At 41.6% G+C, this 18,284-nt stretch overlaps 1 protein-coding gene across 5 annotated transcripts in view; it reads left to right on the top strand.

The window, feature by feature from the left end:
- The window catches only part of LOC122922497, a 363,771-nt gene that overhangs the window by 280,781 nt on the left and 64,706 nt on the right, over positions 1–18,284 (top strand). Inside the window, exon 14 of one of the 5 annotated variants that reach the window (XM_044273107.1) lies at positions 7,998–9,195. The exons of the other annotated variants lie outside the window; for them this stretch is intronic. Within the exon in view, the coding sequence (XP_044129042.1) occupies positions 7,998–8,054 (57 nt within the window). The 3' untranslated portion in view covers positions 8,055–9,195. Of the gene's footprint in view, positions 1–7,997; positions 9,196–18,284 lie in introns of those variants that run through there. 5 annotated transcript variants of the gene reach the window in all.

Below are 18,284 nucleotides of genomic sequence, written 5' to 3'. Positions count from 1 at the left end.
TGCGCACAGGCTGGAAGTTCCGTTGCCAGGCCTCTGGGTCACTTCTGGTGGCTGGTGACGTCAGAGAACTGGCGGATATGAGGAGGCCAGGAGCATGGAGTACGGCGTTTCCAGCATCGCTGAGTGCCTAGCATGTTGGCTCCCCTGGAAGCTCCTGAGTCCCGCAAGCCTCTGGATCCTGCTGCCCAGAGCCTGGTAAGCCTCCTTCCTGTCTGACTACTGACCCTGCTTGAGAGGGAGGGGGGGGGAGCACATTATTATATCCCTCACTGCTGCGGTGCTGGTGTTTTTAAAAGAGTCTCCCTAGTTAGAGCCCTAAAAAGTTCTTAATTATTACCTTACAGGGCAGGGACACCAGCACCAAAAGATCTGCTGAGGATTCATTAACTCGAAAGAAATGTGCAATATGTAGAAAATCCCTACCCTCCAAATTAAAGAAAACGTTATGTCCAAGATGCACAGACAAAATAGTTTGAGGAGTCACCTTCTTTCCTTGAATTTATCAGAGGTATGATTAAGGAATAGGTTAAATCGGCGATTGACACAAGGCTACCGCCGTGTGCTCCTCAGCCCTCTACCTCACAAAGATCACAGATGTCGGACCTTCAGTTGGAGCCCGACTCTGAAGAGGGAGAGATCTTATCACTCGAGAATCTGAATACTCCGATGATGAATCAGGGAAGCCCCTTTGTAGCCCAGAGGATACGGAAAAGTTACAAAAAATCATCAGGGCTACGATGAAAATAGAGGAAGTTAAAGAGCCTCAGTCCATCCAGGACAGAATGTTCCAGGGGCTGGGAGAAATGAAAAGGAAGGTCTTTACCGTACATAATAACATTAAAATGTTGATTAATAAAGAATGTAAAGATCCGGAGAAAAATAATGCAATTCCCACTTCTTTTTTAAGAGGAAACATCCGTTCGCTGAGGAGGACTCAGTACTGTGGGACAAAACTCCTTAGATTGATTCGCCTGTCGCCCGCATAGCTAAGAAAATTTCTCTCCCTTTTGAAGACATGGGCCTTTTAAAAGATCCACATGGATAAGAAATGCGAAGGTCTCTTAAAATATGCATGGGAAACACAGCCATGCCAAGACCCAGTATAGCTGCCACCTGTACCTTAAGAGCCATGTCAGTCTGGTTAACACAGCTTGAAGAACACTTGGCGGCAGGGACTCCTGCCCTTAATACCCATCTTAAAGCAGGCTTGTAACTTCTTGTCGGAAGCATCCGCAGACCAGGTGAAACTCTCTGCCAGATCCTCAGCCCTCTCCAATTCCAAAAGCGCTATATGGCTCACATCTTGGTCTGGTGATGCCAGTTCGAAAAGTCGGCTATGCTCTATTCCGTGTGAGGAGAATAGGCTGTTCGGGTCAGTCCTTGAAGACATCTTGGATAAAGCATCAGACAAGAAAAAAGGATTTCCTTCAAAGTCTAAATTCTATCAGCAGCGCTGATCCTTTCGAAATCAAAGGAAAACTAAACCGTACTGGAAGATGGCAATCCTCCTGAGGAAGAGGGAAGGGGTTTCTTTTCAACCCTGAATCCACTTTTAAAACCTGGCCAATGACTCCAGGCTTCAAGTAGCTGGCAGGTTAAAAATGTTCTCTACAGCCTGGGAAGAGATTTCATCTTCCCCATGGGTTATAAATACCATATGCTTGGAGTACAAACTAGAATTCGACACACCTCCACCTGATTTTTTTCACAGTCAACAGGCCATTAAAAAGATCAGAAAAACCACAAGCCTTAAAGGGGTTGTCCGGGACCAAATGTTTTTTTTTTAAAAAAAACACGTTTACTCACAATGTACATCTAAGTAAAGACCTCCATACATTTTCAGCTATTTTTGCCACTTCTATGTGGCTCCAACGATCCCCCACTCATTGTTTATCTTTACCTGACTTCCGGCTGCACTGCCCTGTGGGTCCTGGGGCAGCACAGCATCAGGTGGTTACAGCTGTCTCTCTGCTCCGCTGTAACTCCGCCCCCTCATCAATATTCACCTCAATTCATTCTGCAGCTCACCGGACTGGAGGGGCGGGGCTTAGTGGGATGTCGGCCAGCCGCTGTAACTCCGCCCCTCCTCAATATTCGCCTCAATTCATTCTGAAGCTCACCACTGGAGGGGCGGGGCTGAGTGGGTTGTCAAGGGGCTGAGCTGGTTGTTAAGGGGCGGGGCTTAGCGGGATGTCCGCCAGCCGCTGTAACTCCGCCCCTCATCCATAGTCACCTCGATTCATTTGCTGCCAGTGACGTCACCGGGCTCCCTGAGCAGCGGAAGAGGAAGCTTTGCTTGCCTGCAAGGGACCCGGTACGTCACTGAGGAGAAGAAAACAGTAACTTCCGGCCACGAATTTCAAAGATGAAAACGGGGCTGCAGAAATCTGTGCCAAAGATACTACCTGCTTGTATGTAATGTGTATGCCACACTTGTACTATTAGAGTAATGTCCCCAATCCCGGACAACCCCTTTAAGGCTGTTTCACACGAGTGAGTCCATTGCTGGATTCACGCTCCGTGTGTGTGATCCTCCGCTCTGGATTGCAGGAGCGCACAGCATTATGATTTATCATGCTATGTGTCTCTGCTTGGCCTTTTTCCACAGAATCATAGTGACATAAAGCTGTCAGTATGATTCTGTAGAAATAAGGTCAAGCAGAGGCACACAGCATTATAAATCATGATAATGCCGTGCGCTACTTCAAGTCCAGAGCAGAGGATCACACAGATCGTGATTCCCCCAATGGACTCGCTCGTGTGAAACAGCCCTTAGAAACAGAGATATTATCTCTCCTAAAAATAAAAAGGCGTAATTGTCCCGAGATACCAGGAAGGGTTTTATTCTCCCATATTCCCTATTCAAAAGCCAAACAAGTCCTTCAGACTAATAATCAATTTAACCCCTTAAGCACACAGCCTTATTTCACCTTAAGGACCAGGCAATTTTTTGCAAATCTGACCAGTGTCACTTTAAGTGGTGGTAACTTTAAAACACTTTGACTTATACAGGCCATTCTGAGAGAGTTTTTTTTCGTCACACATTGTACTTCATGACACTGTTAAAATGAAGTAAAAAAAAAAATTCATTTTTATTTATTAAAAAAATGTCATTTACAATTTTTTTTTATTTTTATTTTATTGCTAATTTCCAAGTTTCAATTTCTCTACTTCTATAATGCACAGTAATACCTACAAAAATAATTACTTTACATTCCCCATATGTCTACTTCATGTTTGGATCAATTTGGAATGATATTTTATTTTTGAGGGATGTGTTAAAGGGGAATATTAATCACCAATATTTATGCAAATATCGATAATTAATATTCATAAATAGGCGCGAATAGTCTAGTCATGACTCCGCCTATTTATGCCTAAATCATAATATATACCTACCTCTGTTACCTCTACACTGAACTACACTACGTGCGACTTACTATCACTATACTAGGGCGGCGACTAGTAAAAACACCATACTGTATTATGAACAATAAGGAATATTTATTACACAATACAATTATACAAGTCTAACAATACGCTATATCTATTTATATTCATAGATCAATGGATATGAATATATATACATATAAAAGTACACACCGCAGTATAGAAACTGTACTACAATAAACACAATACAAACCTAACTACACTACACAATCTCAAATTCCACCCCACACACTAGCTATACTTACAATAATACACTTACATACGAACAATTATCGGTAACCCACCCGCCTGGCTACTCACTGTCCCTACGGGGGTACAAGAGGGTTAATCATACAATTGTGGCACTGCAGGGGTTAATACCTGCAGGCCAAGGAACACAGGGTAATGAGTTATCAGGGCAGCGGTAGCAGGGATCAGTCATTGAAGGGGTTAATGGTCAGGACTCTGCAGGGACAGGGCAATGCAGAGGTTAATGCTCTGCAGGGATTTATTCACTCACTATATGTATTTGCTTATAATTATATATATATATCTATATCTATATCAATGGAATAGAAGTACACACACTATAACAATACTAACTACACTAACACAGTCCCAAGTCCTCCCCAACTTCTAACTACAATTGCAATAATATACATCCATACACTTTACCAGCAGCCCACCCAATTCTGATACGATCCCTACGGGGAATAACCAGGGGTTATTACGGACACTGTTGCTGCTGGGGTAAGCAGGACAGTCGTGACGGGGGTAGAGACACAGGGGCAACACCAGTGTAACAGGGGATATGAGGGATCTACAATCCTGGGGGAACACAGGGGATATTAGGATTATAGGGGGGACTCAGGGCAGGAGAGGTTAAGGGTAACCAAGGGTTATACTGGGCTGCTTCCAGGGTACAGGCTCATCAGGGATTAATGCTGCAGCCAGGGGTTAGGGGATGGTTGCTACTCAGCCATTTCCAGGAGCATGTGGCCGCATGTGGCCTCTCTTCCTTCAGGGGGCTGTTCTCTCCCATGTGTCTCTGAATCTAGTCTGGTTGCAAGAGACCCCTGTTCCTGGTTTCAGGCTCCTATATCAGCCTCAGAAACAGCCCACCTCCCCCTCCTCAGGGATGTGACATCATAGTGTGACTGTGACGTATGCCTGCCAGTTGGCCCCCTGAGGCTAGCAGCACCACACGCCCAGCCATGTCACAAACACAAGGTGGGTCCTAGCATAGTAACTAGGATGATAAACTCAACAAAGTGCCTCAAATCAATTGATCCCTTAGCCTTTGAAATCACTAGCCACCTGTAGACATATCCACCCCCCTGCAGGAACTGGCTGAACGCCGTACCTATGGGGGGAATTTAAGTTTGTGTGTGTGTGTATGTATATGTATATATATATATGTGTATATATATATATATATATATATATATATATATATTTGGGGCGCATCTATAGACATATATATATACTCATTATAAACCTGGGGCATACATGGGCAGTTATAGGCATATATATATAAATAAAATATGCCTATAACTGCCCATGTATGCCCCAGGTTTATAATGAGTATATAGAGGCGCCCCAAATATATATACACATACACACACACCTGGGGGAGAGCCATGGCAGATACACATATATAGATGTTTGGGGCACATCTACCTGCATGTACATATACACAATATAAATAGGCCAATATACATGCATATATGTAAGGGCATATATATTTAAATCCAAACTTCCCTCAACAGGATGTTACAAGGCTTAGAAGTTTATAAGAAAATCTTGAAATTTTTGAGAAATTTTCAAAAACTCACATTTTAGGGACCAGTTCAGGTCTGAAGTCAGTTTGTGAGACTTACATAATAGAAACCACCCATTCTAGAAACTACACCCCTCAAGGTATTCAAAACTGATTTTAAAAGCGTTGTTTTATCACCAATGGTAAATGGTGATAAAATTCCAAAATTTAGATTTTGGGGGGGGGGCAAATTTTCAATTTTAATAATTTTTTTCCAGTAATAAAGCAAGGGTTAACAGCCAAACAAAATGCTATATTTATCGTTTCGATTCTGTAGTTTGCAGAAACACCCCATATGTGGCCGTAAACTACTGTACGGGCACACAGTAGGGCCTAGAGGCAAAGGTGCGCCGTATGGTTTTTGGAAGGTAGATTTTGCTGGACTGGTTTATTTACACCATGTCCCATTTGAAGCCCTCCTGATGCACCCCTAGAGTACAAACTCCATAAAAGTGACCCATCTATGAAACTACACCCCTCAAGGTATTCAAAACTGATTTTGCTAACTTTGTTAACCCTTTAGGTGTTGCAAAAGTTATTGGCAAATGGAGATTAAATTTGAGAATTTCAATTTTTGTGCAAATGTTCCATTTTAATCATTTCTTTCCAATAACAAAGCAAGGATTAACATGCAAACAAAACTTATTTATGGCCCTGATTCAGTAGTTTACATAAACACCCCATATTTGGTCGTAATCTGCTGTACGGGCACACGGCAGGGCGCAGAATGAAAGTAATGCCATACGGTTTTTGGAAGGCAGCTTTTGCTAGACTGTGGTTTTTTTTGGACACCATGTCCCATTTGAAGCCTCCCTGATGCACCCCTAGAGTAGAAACTCCAAAAAAGTGACCCCATTTTAGAAACTACAGGATAGGGTGGAAGTTTTGTTGGTACTAGTTTAGGGTACATATGATTTTTTTGTTTGCTCTATATTACACTTTTTGTGCGGCATGGTAGCAAGAAATAGCTTTTTTGGCACCGTATATTTTTTTTATTATTTACAACATTCGTCTGACAGGTTAGATCATGTGGTATTTTTATAAAGCAGGTTGTCACTGACGCGGCGATACCTAATATGTATACCATTTTTTTATTAGATTTTTTTAAACAAAAAAAAAATCATGTTTTAGTGTTTCCATAGTTTTTTTCAGTTTTTGGGCAATTACCTTAGGTAGGGTCTCATTTTGTTGTGGGATGAGATGACGGATTGATTGGCACTATTTTGGGGGTGCATATGACTTTTTGATCGCTTGCTATTATACTTTTTGTGACGTAAGATGACTAAAAATTGCTTTTTTTTTTTTTTTTACACAGTTTTTATTTTTATTTTTTTACGGTGTTCACCTGAGTGGTTTGGTCATGTGATATTTTTTATAGAGGTGGTCGATACGGACGCGGCGATACCGAATATGTATACTTTTTTTATTTATGTAAGTTTTACACAACGATTTCATTTTTGAAACAAAAAAAATAATGTTTTAGTGTTTCCATAGTCTAAGAGCCATATTTTTCTCAGTTTTTGGGCGATTATATTGGGTAGGGTACGATTTTTGCGGGATGAGATGACTGTTTGGTACTATTTTGGCGTACATGCGACTTTTTTGATCACTTTTATTACCTTTTTTGGGAAGTAAGGTGGGCAAAATTTTAATTTACTCATAGTTTTAATTTTTTTATTTTTATGGCTTTCACTGTGCGGGGAAAGTAACATGAACGTTTTATAGATCAGGTCGTTACGGATGTTGTTTTTTTTCTTTACTTTGTTACTTTTTTCTTATACTTTGTTCTTGAAGATCCAGTGGGTCTGATCGACCCCAAGAATATTTTCTAAAATGATGGCCAAGGTGACGGGATATTTACATCTCCAGGGAATAATATCCGTCCCATATCTAGACAACCTTTTGATAGCAGGTTCATCTCTTCAGGACCTCCAGGGGCATCTAGAGACGGTGCAAAAAAAGTTGGTCAAGTTAGGCTGGCTAATAAATACCCATAGATCAGACCAGGGCTGTGGAGTCAGTAGATAAATGCTCCGACTCCTCAGTTTTTTGTACTTCCGACTCCGACTCCCCAACTCCGACTCCTCTGTATTTAATATGCAAATGTATTTTATACATTCCTTGAAGGAAAGAAAGAAGTTCTTCTAAGCTCTTCTAGCACAGAGAGGTAGTTGGGCAGAAGCTGCTGCCTTCTCCTTTGTGTGCTGATCTTCTGCTGAAGATAGGGCAGTGGGAGGATCCAGGAAGGGACATTTGTTTTAAAACATGATTTCCCTAGAAGAATCCCATAGTCATGTTTAAAGTTTAAGATAACATTCTGAGTTTACACGTTTTATAGCGTTAGCTGAATGACAGCAGTTTTTCCAATGGTTTACAGCTTCAGTCTTGAACTATTGACCCTCCATTCCCTTCACTTATACAAGTGTCTCTAGTCCTGCAAAACATATATTTACTTAATCCCTTATCAGTGAGAGGCTAGGTAAACCATGGGCATTGTGTTCCCTCTAACATCAGAACACAACACAATGGAAAGTATATGTATTGCCGCTCCTAATTGTGCATTGCGTGCCATATAGTGAAGCATATGAAAAGCATGCTTCTTCACATCACTGAACGCGTTTGTTTTGCGGTTACGTGAGGCACTGCATGCATTGGCCTTTATTCTTACAGTAGAGAAGTCATTAATTATAACTGTTTATGAATTCGGACATTTAAACTTGCTTTTTTTTTATTTTTTATTCCAATTTAGTCGGAGTCGGTTCATTTTTTGCCGACTCCGACTCCTACTCCAGGTACCCAAAATTGACTCAGACTCCGACTCTTCGACTCTGACTCCGACTCCACAGCCCTGAATCAGACCTGGTTCCCAGTCAGCACAAGAAATTCTTAGGAATCCTGCTAGATTCGCACAACCTTATGTCCCTTTTACCTCCAGAAAAGCAGATGGCCAATTCTGCGAATCCAGAAGCGTGGCCATCGGGGACATCATGAGACTGTTGGGACATCTAACATCCACTATTCCCGAGGTCCGATGGGCCCAGCATCATACAAGGACACTGCAAAGGTTCCTTCTGGAATCCTGGGACGGAAATCAGAATTCTTTTGAACAGGAGAGTGAAAATTCCAGAAAAAGTGAAGATGTCTATCTTCTGGTGGAAGATAAAGAAACATCTCCAAAGAGGAGTTTTTTGGCGACTGGCAGATCAGATCGTTATAACAGATGCCACCAGCCGAGGATGGGGAGGCCACACAGGAAATCAGGGGGTCCAGTGCACATGGAGCCCAGGGATGTCTGCTGTCTCTGCGAACATGAGAACTGGTGGTCTTGAAGGTACTTATGTGTCTTCATCCATCTGTAAAATCCCAGCACATAAAGATATTGTCCGCCCACGCTACCACAGTAGCCTACTTAAACCGGCAGGGGGGTACAAGAAGCAGAGAACTACAACAACTGTTAGAGAAGATTTTCGGTTGGGCAGAGAAAAATATAAAATCCCTGGTAGCTGTCCATCTAAAAGGCGAGGAAAACAGAGTGGCGGATTATCTCAGCAGAGAAGATCTGAGTGGGAGAGTTGTCATTGGACCCCAACATGTTCAGACAGATATCTCTCAGATGGGGGTTACCAAAAGTGGATCTCTTTGCAAATCAGAAGAACAAACAACTCGATTTATTCGGTTCCCTCTTCAGCAGGGATCAGCCACTAATGGTGGATGCCCTGTCATGTCGGTGGCCAAAAGATCTCCTGTATGGTTTCCCCTCTTATAGTATGATTCCAAAGGTATTAGTAAAGGCAATGGAGGAAGAGGCACAGTTAATACTGATTGCTCCTGGTTTCCCCTCCTCTACAATCTGTCGGCAGGTCAATTCTGGTCTCTCCCAACGTATCCGGGACTACTACGTCAGGGTCCGGCAGTTTTACTTAAACTTTTAAATCAGCGCATCTTTATTACCTTACAATGAAGCTCCAGTAACAGGCAGAGCGGGTGATTGACGTTACACCGCCGCCCGCTCTGCCGGTTACCGGAGCTTCATTGGAAGGTAATAAAGATGCGCTGATTTAAAGTTCAAGTAAAAGTTACAGCTGGGGCTGTTATGGGCAGGGGGATCTGGGGATGGCGCTGTTATTGGGAGGGGGGGGGGATCTGTGGATGGCGCTGTTATGGGGATGTGGGGGATCTGTGGATGGCGCTGTTATGGGGATGGGGGGATCTGTGAATGACACATCTAGCATAAGATGCTATATAGTGTCATCCATAGATCCCCCCCCCCCCCCCCAATAGCATGGTCATTCACAGATCCCCTCCATAACAGTGTCATCCACATGTCCCCATAACAGTGCAATCTACAGATCCCCCTTCTCATAACGGTGCCATCCACAGATCCCCCTCCCCATAACGGTGTCATCCACAGATCCCCCATAACAGTGCGTCATCCACAGATCCCCCATAACAGTGCGTCATCCACAGATCCCCATAATAGTGTGTCATCCACAGATCACCCATAACAGTGTCATCCACAATTTGCTTTAATATTGCCTTTGAACATAATTTTTCAAGTAAAATCATATAAACCCCTTTTTTTTGTCTTTGATGTTTTTTCCTGATTTAATCGATTAAATTATCGACAACTTATCAGTTATTCAAATAATCATTAGCTGCAGCCATACCACAAGAGATGTTCTCGGAACTGCCTGCTCCCGGTGACCGCATTTGTTTCAGACCGGCTCGCACACAGGTAAGGACTTGCGTCGCCGGACTTGTGAGTTAAGATGGCAGCCCACATGTGTTCGCCGGCGAACTGCTCATACAATTAGAATATAACAATATTAATACCATTACGACAAATGGTGTAGCAGGGGAAAAATAACGCCAATTCACAATTTTTTGTCACTTTAACTCCCCAAGATTATATGTATTTTTTTTAAGTGATCAAAAAGTCACACACACTTTAAAATGGTATCACTGAAAAGTACAGATCACTCCTCAAAAAATGAGCCCTCACAAAGCTCTGTACACATATAGGGGTCAAAATAATGCAGATGATTTTTTTTTTTCTTTTCTCGAGGCTTTTAATTTGTTTTCAGTATTAAAAGACAAGAAAAACTATACAAGTGTCGTATTGTTGTGATCGTACTGACCTGGAAAATGTAGGTAACAGGTCAATTTTACTGCATAGTGAACAATGTTAAAAAATAATAATAAAATAAAAAACTGAATTGCGTTTTTTCCCAGTTCAACCACATTTTGAATTTTATTCCCACTACATTGTATGCAACTGTAAATGGCGCCATTAGAAAGTACAACTTGTCCTGCCTCATAAGGCTATGTGAACGGAAAAATAAAAGTTATCAAGGCGGGGAGTGAAAAGCAAAAAAGCAAAAATCGAAAATCTTAAGATCCTCTAAGGGTTAAACTATTGTGTTTTCTTGATTGAACAGACTAATGGGAATTTAAGATTTATGGTGAGTCTTCTAAATATTTGTGATGGATGTTCTAGATAATAACTTTGCAGGATGTAATTGTTGAGGGTTTAGTTGGTCTCAGGGGCAATTGTTTACTGGAAAATAACCAGACACAGATGGCCATGGGGCCCACCAAAAACCAACAAGAGGGAGGATCTAGAGGAATCCAAATAACTCCATGTCTGCGTTCAAACCTTTAGATACAAGGGTTTCAAAACTGTATATCATTCTAGATTTGGCCCTCAACATCTTGATAATATAATCTCACCCTCGCCAATGTTTCTTTACAGACTGGAGCACAGTACACTTCATTTTGCTAGGATTGCTACAGTGAAAATGTTGAAAGTGAGCTGATCAAGTGCGTTTTCCATAACCTGAACATATATATGTGTTGAGAAATCTTTGTTTTTAAAGCTCTGAATATCCAACCTATATACGGTTTGCGACATTCTATCTTAAATATGACACCTAGGCTATTACATGTAAAGACTTCTCGAATTGTATGCTGATAATTATAAACCATAGATTTACATGTAACAGTTTTTGGTGGAAACATCCTCCACATCCCACATCTAAAAAAAAAACAACTTGTATATCTATCCATGATGATAATGACATAGGAAGGGGTGGGGCTCTGAATGTAGGAGCTAGTTGTATGGATAAGTTTCTGGCTTTAGTATACAGTTGCAAGAAAAAGTATGTGAACCCTTTGGAATGATATGGATTTCTGCACAAATTGGTCATAAAATGTGATCTGATCTTCATCTAAGTCACAACAATGGACAATCACAGTCTGCTTAAACTAATAACACACAAAGAAAATGTTACCATGTTTTTATTGAACACACCATGTAAACATTCACAGTGCAGGTGGAAAAAGTATGTGAACCCTTGGATTTAATAATTAGTTGAACCTTCTTTTGGCAGCAATAACTTCAACCAAACGTTTCCTGTAGTTGCAGATCAGACATGCACAACGGTCAGGAGTAATTCTTGATCATTCCTCTTTACAGAACTGTTTCAGTTCGGCAATATTCTTGGGATGTCTGGTGTGAATCCTTTTCTTGAGGTCATGCCACAGCATCTCAATCGGGTTGAGGTCAGGACTCTGACTGGGCCACTCCGGAAGCGTATTTTCTTCTGTTTAAGCCATTCTGTTTACTTCTATGCTTTGGGTCATTATCCTGTTGCAACACCCATCTTCTGTTGAGCTTCAGATGGTGGACAGATGGCCTTAAGTTCTCCTGCAAAATGTCTTGATAAACTTGGGAATTCATTTTTCCTTCGATGCTAGCAATCTGTCCAGATCCTGACGCAGCAAAGCAGCCCCAAACCATGATGCCCCCACCACCATACTTCACAGTTGGGATGAGGTTTTGATGTTGGTGTGCTGTTCCTCTTTGTCTCCACACATAGAGTTGTGTGTTTCTTCCAAACAACTCAACTTTGGTTTCATCTGTCCACAGAATATTTTGCCAGTACTGCTGTGGAACATCCAGGTGCTCTTGTGCAAACTGTAAACGTGCAGCAATGTTTTTTTGGGACAGCGGTGGCTTCCTCTGTGGTATCCTCCCATGAAATCCATTCTTGTTTAGGGTTTTTTACGTATCGTAGATTCGCTAACAGGGATGTTAGCATATGCCAGAGACTTTTGTAAGTCTTTAGCTGACACTCTAGGATTCTTCTTCACCTCATTGAGCAGTCTGTGCTGTGCTCTTGCAGTTATCTTTACACGACGCCCACTCCTAGGGAAAGTAGCAGCAGTGCTGAACTTTCTCCATTTATAGACAATTTGTCTTACCGTGGACTGATATAACCCTTTCCAGCTTTATGCAAGTCAACAATTCTTAATTGTAGGTCTTCCGAGAGCTCTTTTGTGCGAGGCATCATTCACATCAGGCAATGCTTCTTGTGAAAAGCAAACCCAGAACTGGTGCATGTTTTTTATAGGGCAGGGCAGCTGCAACCAACACCTCCAATCTCATCTCATTGATTGGACTCCAGTTGGCTGACATCTCCCTCCAATTACCTCTTGAAGATGTCATTAGTCTAGGGGTTCACATACTTTTTCCACCTGCACTGTGAATGTTTGCATGGTGTGTTCAATAAAAACATGGTAACAATTAATTATTTGTGTGTTATTAGTTTAAGCAGACTGTGATTGTCTATTGTTGTGACTTAGATGAAGATCAGATCACATTTTATGACCAATTTGTGCAGAAATCCATATAATTCCAAAGGGTTCACATACTTTTTCTTGCCACTGTATACTGTGGGAGGCTTAGTTGGTATGTCTACCCCTATTTTTTTTTATCATCTTTAATCAGGTGCCAATGTTTGTGGATAATTTTAGCAATACATTTATATCGCTTTGAAAAAGGTAATAGAAGTTTAGGTCAAAGTTATTAGTATCCCTGTAATCGTACGGACCCAGAGAATAAAGATATTATGTTATTTGTACCGAAAAATGAACGCCGTAAAATTTATAATGTAAAAACGCAGTGGAAGCAGTGCTATTTTCCCCATCTCCCTCCCAGAAAGAGTTAATAAAAGTTAATCAGAAAGTTGTGTACCCCAAAATGGTGCCATTAAAAACTGCAACTTGTCCTGTAAAAAACAAGCCCTGATAAAGCTATATAGATGAAAAAATAAAGTTATAGCTCTTGGAACAAGACCATGAAAAAAGGAAGAAAAACGCTTGGTCATAAAAGCCCAAACAGGCTTGGTCACTAAGGGGTAAAAGAAATTACATGGAAGTCATTATGTCACTTAAAGGGAACATGCCACTATAACCATGCAGTGTATTTTGCAGCCAAAATGTTATGGAAAAAGATTCACCATAGCTTGTAATTGATTAATTTATAGGGATTGTCTGACAGTTTTTAAAATTAGCAGGGGAGCAGACAGGCTTATAAAAGAAGGTAAAGGTCCCTCTATTCCAGCGCTGTGGGTTCAACCCTTGGGACTTCCATCCCACGTCAGAGTAGAAGTGTTGGTTTAAAGTCCATTAGTCATGTGACTGCTCACTTCCCATTCATGCACAATGGTTCCGCTGAGGCCAGTGATTGATTGCCTGTGCATTCAGAAATAGCTGTCAGTCACCTAGTAGGATTGCCTCCATAACTTCTATGTGTATTCTAAAACTACTGTATTTTTCACTCTTATAAGAAAGACTTCTAGGCAAGAAAAAAATATTGCTAAACAGTGCCTGCATCCTATAGTCTACAGTGAGGGGGGTCCAGAAGTACTAGATAGTAATCAATAGTACAAGCAACCACAAGAAACTTTGTAATATGTCTTCACATAAGAATTAGACATTTCTCTCTAATATCAGCTGTTTAAGACCCCACCCCTCAACAGCCCTTTTTTGCTAAATGTTTCTCTGTTTGGAAAATGCTGATATATCTAGTAAGTGGCTCACCTGTTTACTGACACTGGATTTGGTGCTCGTACCTCTATGACCCACCCAATCATGCAGTATATTTATTAAAGAGAAATTAGATAGGCACTTATCATCTGAGTTCACTATGTACAACAAGCATTTATTGAAATATATTCTATAAAAAATGATATAAAATAAAAATATATATAATGGTGAAATTGATGGTTATGATGTCTCCTAATTTGATGAATGAGGTGAGGGCTCTTTCACACCCACGTTCTTTTCTTCCGACATAGAGTTCCGTCGTCGGGGCTCTATGCCGGAAGAATCCTGATCAGTTTTATCCTAATGCATTCTGAATGGAGAGAAATCCGTTCAGGATGCATCAGGATGTCTTCAGTTCAGGACCGGAACGTTTTTTGGCCGGAGAAAATACCGCAGCATGCTGCGCTTTTTGCTCCGGCCAAAAATCCTGAACACTTGCCGCAAGGCCGGATCCGGAATTAATGCCCATTGAAAGGCATTGATCCGGATCCGGCCTTAATCTAAACGTCGTTTCGGCGCATTGCCAGATCCGACGTTTAGCTTTTTCTGAATGGTTACCATGGCTGCCGGGACGCTAAAGTGGGGAGCGGGGGAGCAGCATACTTACCGTCCGTGCGGCTCCCCGGGCGCTCCAGAGTGACGTCAGGGCGCCCCAAGCGCATTGGATCACGTGATCGCATGGCACGTCATCCATGCGCATGGGGCGCTCTGACGTAATTCTGGAGCGCCCCGGGAGCCGCACGGACTGTAAGTATGCTGCTCCCCCGCTCCCCACTACACTTTACCATGGCTGCCAGGACTTTAGCGTTCCGGCAGCCATGGTAACCATTCAGAAAAAGCTAAACGTCGGATCCGGCAACGCTCCTCACTACTACTATGGCAACCAGGACTGGCTGCCATAGCAACACTGAAAGCATTTTGAAGACGGATCCGTCTTCAAATGCTTTCAGTTCACTTGCGTTTTTCCGGATCCGGCGTGTAATTCCGGCAAGTGGAGTACACGCCGGATCCGGACAACGCAAGTGTGAAAGAGGCCTGAGACACACTATGTATACTTCTTCTATGGAGACTCCAGCTATATAGACTTCACTCTCTGGATAGAGTATCAAAAATATACCGTATTTTTCGCCGTATAAGACGCACCGGCCTATAAGACGCACCTAGGTTTTTGAGGAGGAAAATAAGAAAAAAAATATTTTGAACCAAAAGGTGTGCTTTTGGTGGGTTTTGATCTAATTGTGGTCTGTGGATGGCACTATTACTGGGGATCTGTGGCTGACGGACACTGTTATGGGGGGATCTGTGGGTGACGCACTGTTATGGGGGGATCTGTGGGTGACGCACTGTTATGGGGGATCTGTGGGTGACGCACTGTTATGGGGGATCTGTGGGTGACGCACTGTTATGGGGGATCTGTGGGTGACGCACTGTTATGGGGGATCTGTGGGTGACGCACTGTTATGGGGGATCTGTGGGTGACGCACTGTTATGGGGGATCTGTGGGTGACACTTATGACACTTATGGGGGGATCTGGAGTATTGCAACTGGCTCATCTGTGTGTTCTTTTGCTAACCATTGCTTGAGAAGAGGTAAGGAATTTGCTCAGGTGTTTGCTATTGTGCGTTTGCTAATGAGCCTAGCTCATTGAGGTGTTACATTTGTTGCTGGGGGAGGAGCTTGTGAAGGAGTGTGTGTATATATAGAGACAGACTCATTAGCTGGCCTAATTCATTAGCTGCAAGTTCTACCTTCAAGTACTACATTAAGTACAGTGAAGAGATATTGCAGGAGATAGTCAGGAGGTAGGCTGGAAGGTGGAAACAATACAAAAAAAAGGTAAGATTTGTTTGATTTAAATTGACAAAAAAAATTTCTTCTCTTTAAAATGGCATCTTGGTTCAGTGCAGGAATTGTTGTGCATTTATTTCATGTTCCACTCTTTTTGGAGATTCGGATGCTGTCAGATCTGTAGACAGTTCTCCTTACTGCAGCAGGAAATTGCATTTTTGAAATCTGAGATATTTAAATTATCTGTTAAACAAACTCCAGCTAGGACTGCTGCAATGCCACTGCCACAGAGGACCCCCAGAAATGTCAGATGGGTTACTGTAGGTTCTGGAAGACTTAGAGTGGTGGATAGAAGACATGTCCCACAGTCGGTGATTCTCCAAAATTCATTTGCAGCACTCTCAGAATGTAAGGACAACATGGATATGGACTCAAACACAGAGGGTGAGAAACCATCGACTCCTATGTCTAATGTATGCAAGACTGCAGCCAAGGACAAAAAAGATAAAGTGAAGTCTCAAAGGAAGCAGCTGTTGCTGGGTGATTCAATCATAAGAAGTGTGGAGCTTAAAGAAAATTGGTTTTGTGAGATGTCTCCCTGGGGCTACTCTTAGAAGAGATAGAAGACGTATTATTAATATTGTTAAGCAAGCAAAGCAGGAAGGGGACGTGGATGTTCTTGTCCATCTAGGGACAAATGACCTGGCTTGCAATGAAGTGTCAGAGGTGAAAAAATCTTTTATCACACTTGGTAATGACGTACAGGATTTTGCATCCACCATTTCATTTTCTGAAGTTCTGCCTGTGCATAATGTTCAGAATGATAGGCAGAGGCGCATAAAGGAGTTCAACACATGGCTTGGTAAATGGTCTCAAGAGCAAGGATTTGGCTTTGTTTCTCATGATAGCTCTACTTGGAATAGAAAGGAACTGTACAAAAAAGATGGTTTGCATCTTTCTCTCAAAGGAACAAATGTACTTAGTGAACAACTCCAAGAATTTGCGAAAGAGTATTTAAACTAGAGTCCAATTGCCCCCGAAACAATGCCAGAACAGGTCAGAAGCACAGAGGGTAAGAAATAAGCTCTGAGTCCTCTCTACAAATGCTCGCAGTTTAGGTAAAAAAATCAATGAACTCGGGTCAATAATGGCATCTGAGAATGTAGATTTAGTGGCTGTTACGGAGACATGGTTTAATGAAAGAAATGACTGGGACATAACCATACCAGGGTACTCTTTATACAGAAGAGACAGAGAAGGCAAGAAAGGAGGAGGAGTGGCCCTGTATGTGAAAGATAGCATTAAATCTAACCTAATACAAGTTGGTGAGGCCAACATAGTCAGTTTGGGTTATGTTGCAGTTTGCTAATCATGCAGTAACTCGTGTAGGTGTGATATATAGACCACCTGATCAAGTTAAAGAACTAGATGATCTACTAGTTGAAGAAATAGCTAAAATGACAATGAAAGGAGAAGTTATCATTATGGGAGATTTCAATCTTCCAGATATAAACTGGAAAACCAAAATAGCAAGTTCTACCAGGAGTACAGATATTCTAAATTCCCTACTGGGGTTATCCCTACAACAAATGGCTGAGGAGCCAACCCGGAGGGAGGCCATTTTGGATTTGATATTCACAAATGGGGATTCGGTATATGATGTCATTGTAGGCGAAACCTTGGGATCTAGTGATCACCAGTCAGTGTGGTTTAATATAAGAACTGTGAAAGAGTCCCACCACACAAAAACAAAAGTTTTAGATTTTAGAAAAACAGACTTTTCAAAAATGAAATTAGTCATAAATGAGTCCTTATCAGACTGGAACGGATTACATGGAGTCCAGGAGAAATGGGACTACTTAAAAGGTGCATTATTGAAGGCAACAGAAAATTGCATTAGACTTGTCAGTAAAAGCAAAAAAAGGAAGAGACCACTGTGGTACTCAGCAGAAGTGGCCCAAATCATTAAAAATAAAAAGCTAGCATTTTGTAATTATAAAAAAAACCAGAGCAATGAAGATAAGGAAATCTACAAGATTAGGCAGAAAGAGGCCAAGCAAGTTATAAGAACTTCTAAAGCTCAGGCAGAAGAAAAACTAGCTCAGTCTATGAAAAGACATTCTTCAGATATATAAATGAAAAAAGGAAATTAAAACAAGGAATAACTAAATTAAAAATAAAGGACGGAAGGTATGTAGAAGAGAATAAAGGGCTAGCCGACTGCCTTAATGAATACTTCTGTTCAGTTTTTACAAAAGAAAAAGGAGAAGGACCTCCACTAGAAAGGATGACTATTAAATCGTTTGATGCATGTGTCTTTACAGAGGAAGATGTTCTAAGTTTGCTGTCTAAATTGAA

This window comes from Bufo gargarizans, unplaced genomic scaffold (genome assembly GCF_014858855.1).
Source record: "Bufo gargarizans isolate SCDJY-AF-19 unplaced genomic scaffold, ASM1485885v1 fragScaff_scaffold_395_pilon:::fragment_2:::debris, whole genome shotgun sequence".
Classification (NCBI taxonomy): Eukaryota; Metazoa; Chordata; class Amphibia; order Anura; family Bufonidae; genus Bufo; species Bufo gargarizans.
Note: the sequence above shows the minus strand (reverse complement) of the source record. Positions and strands in the feature narration are given on the sequence as shown.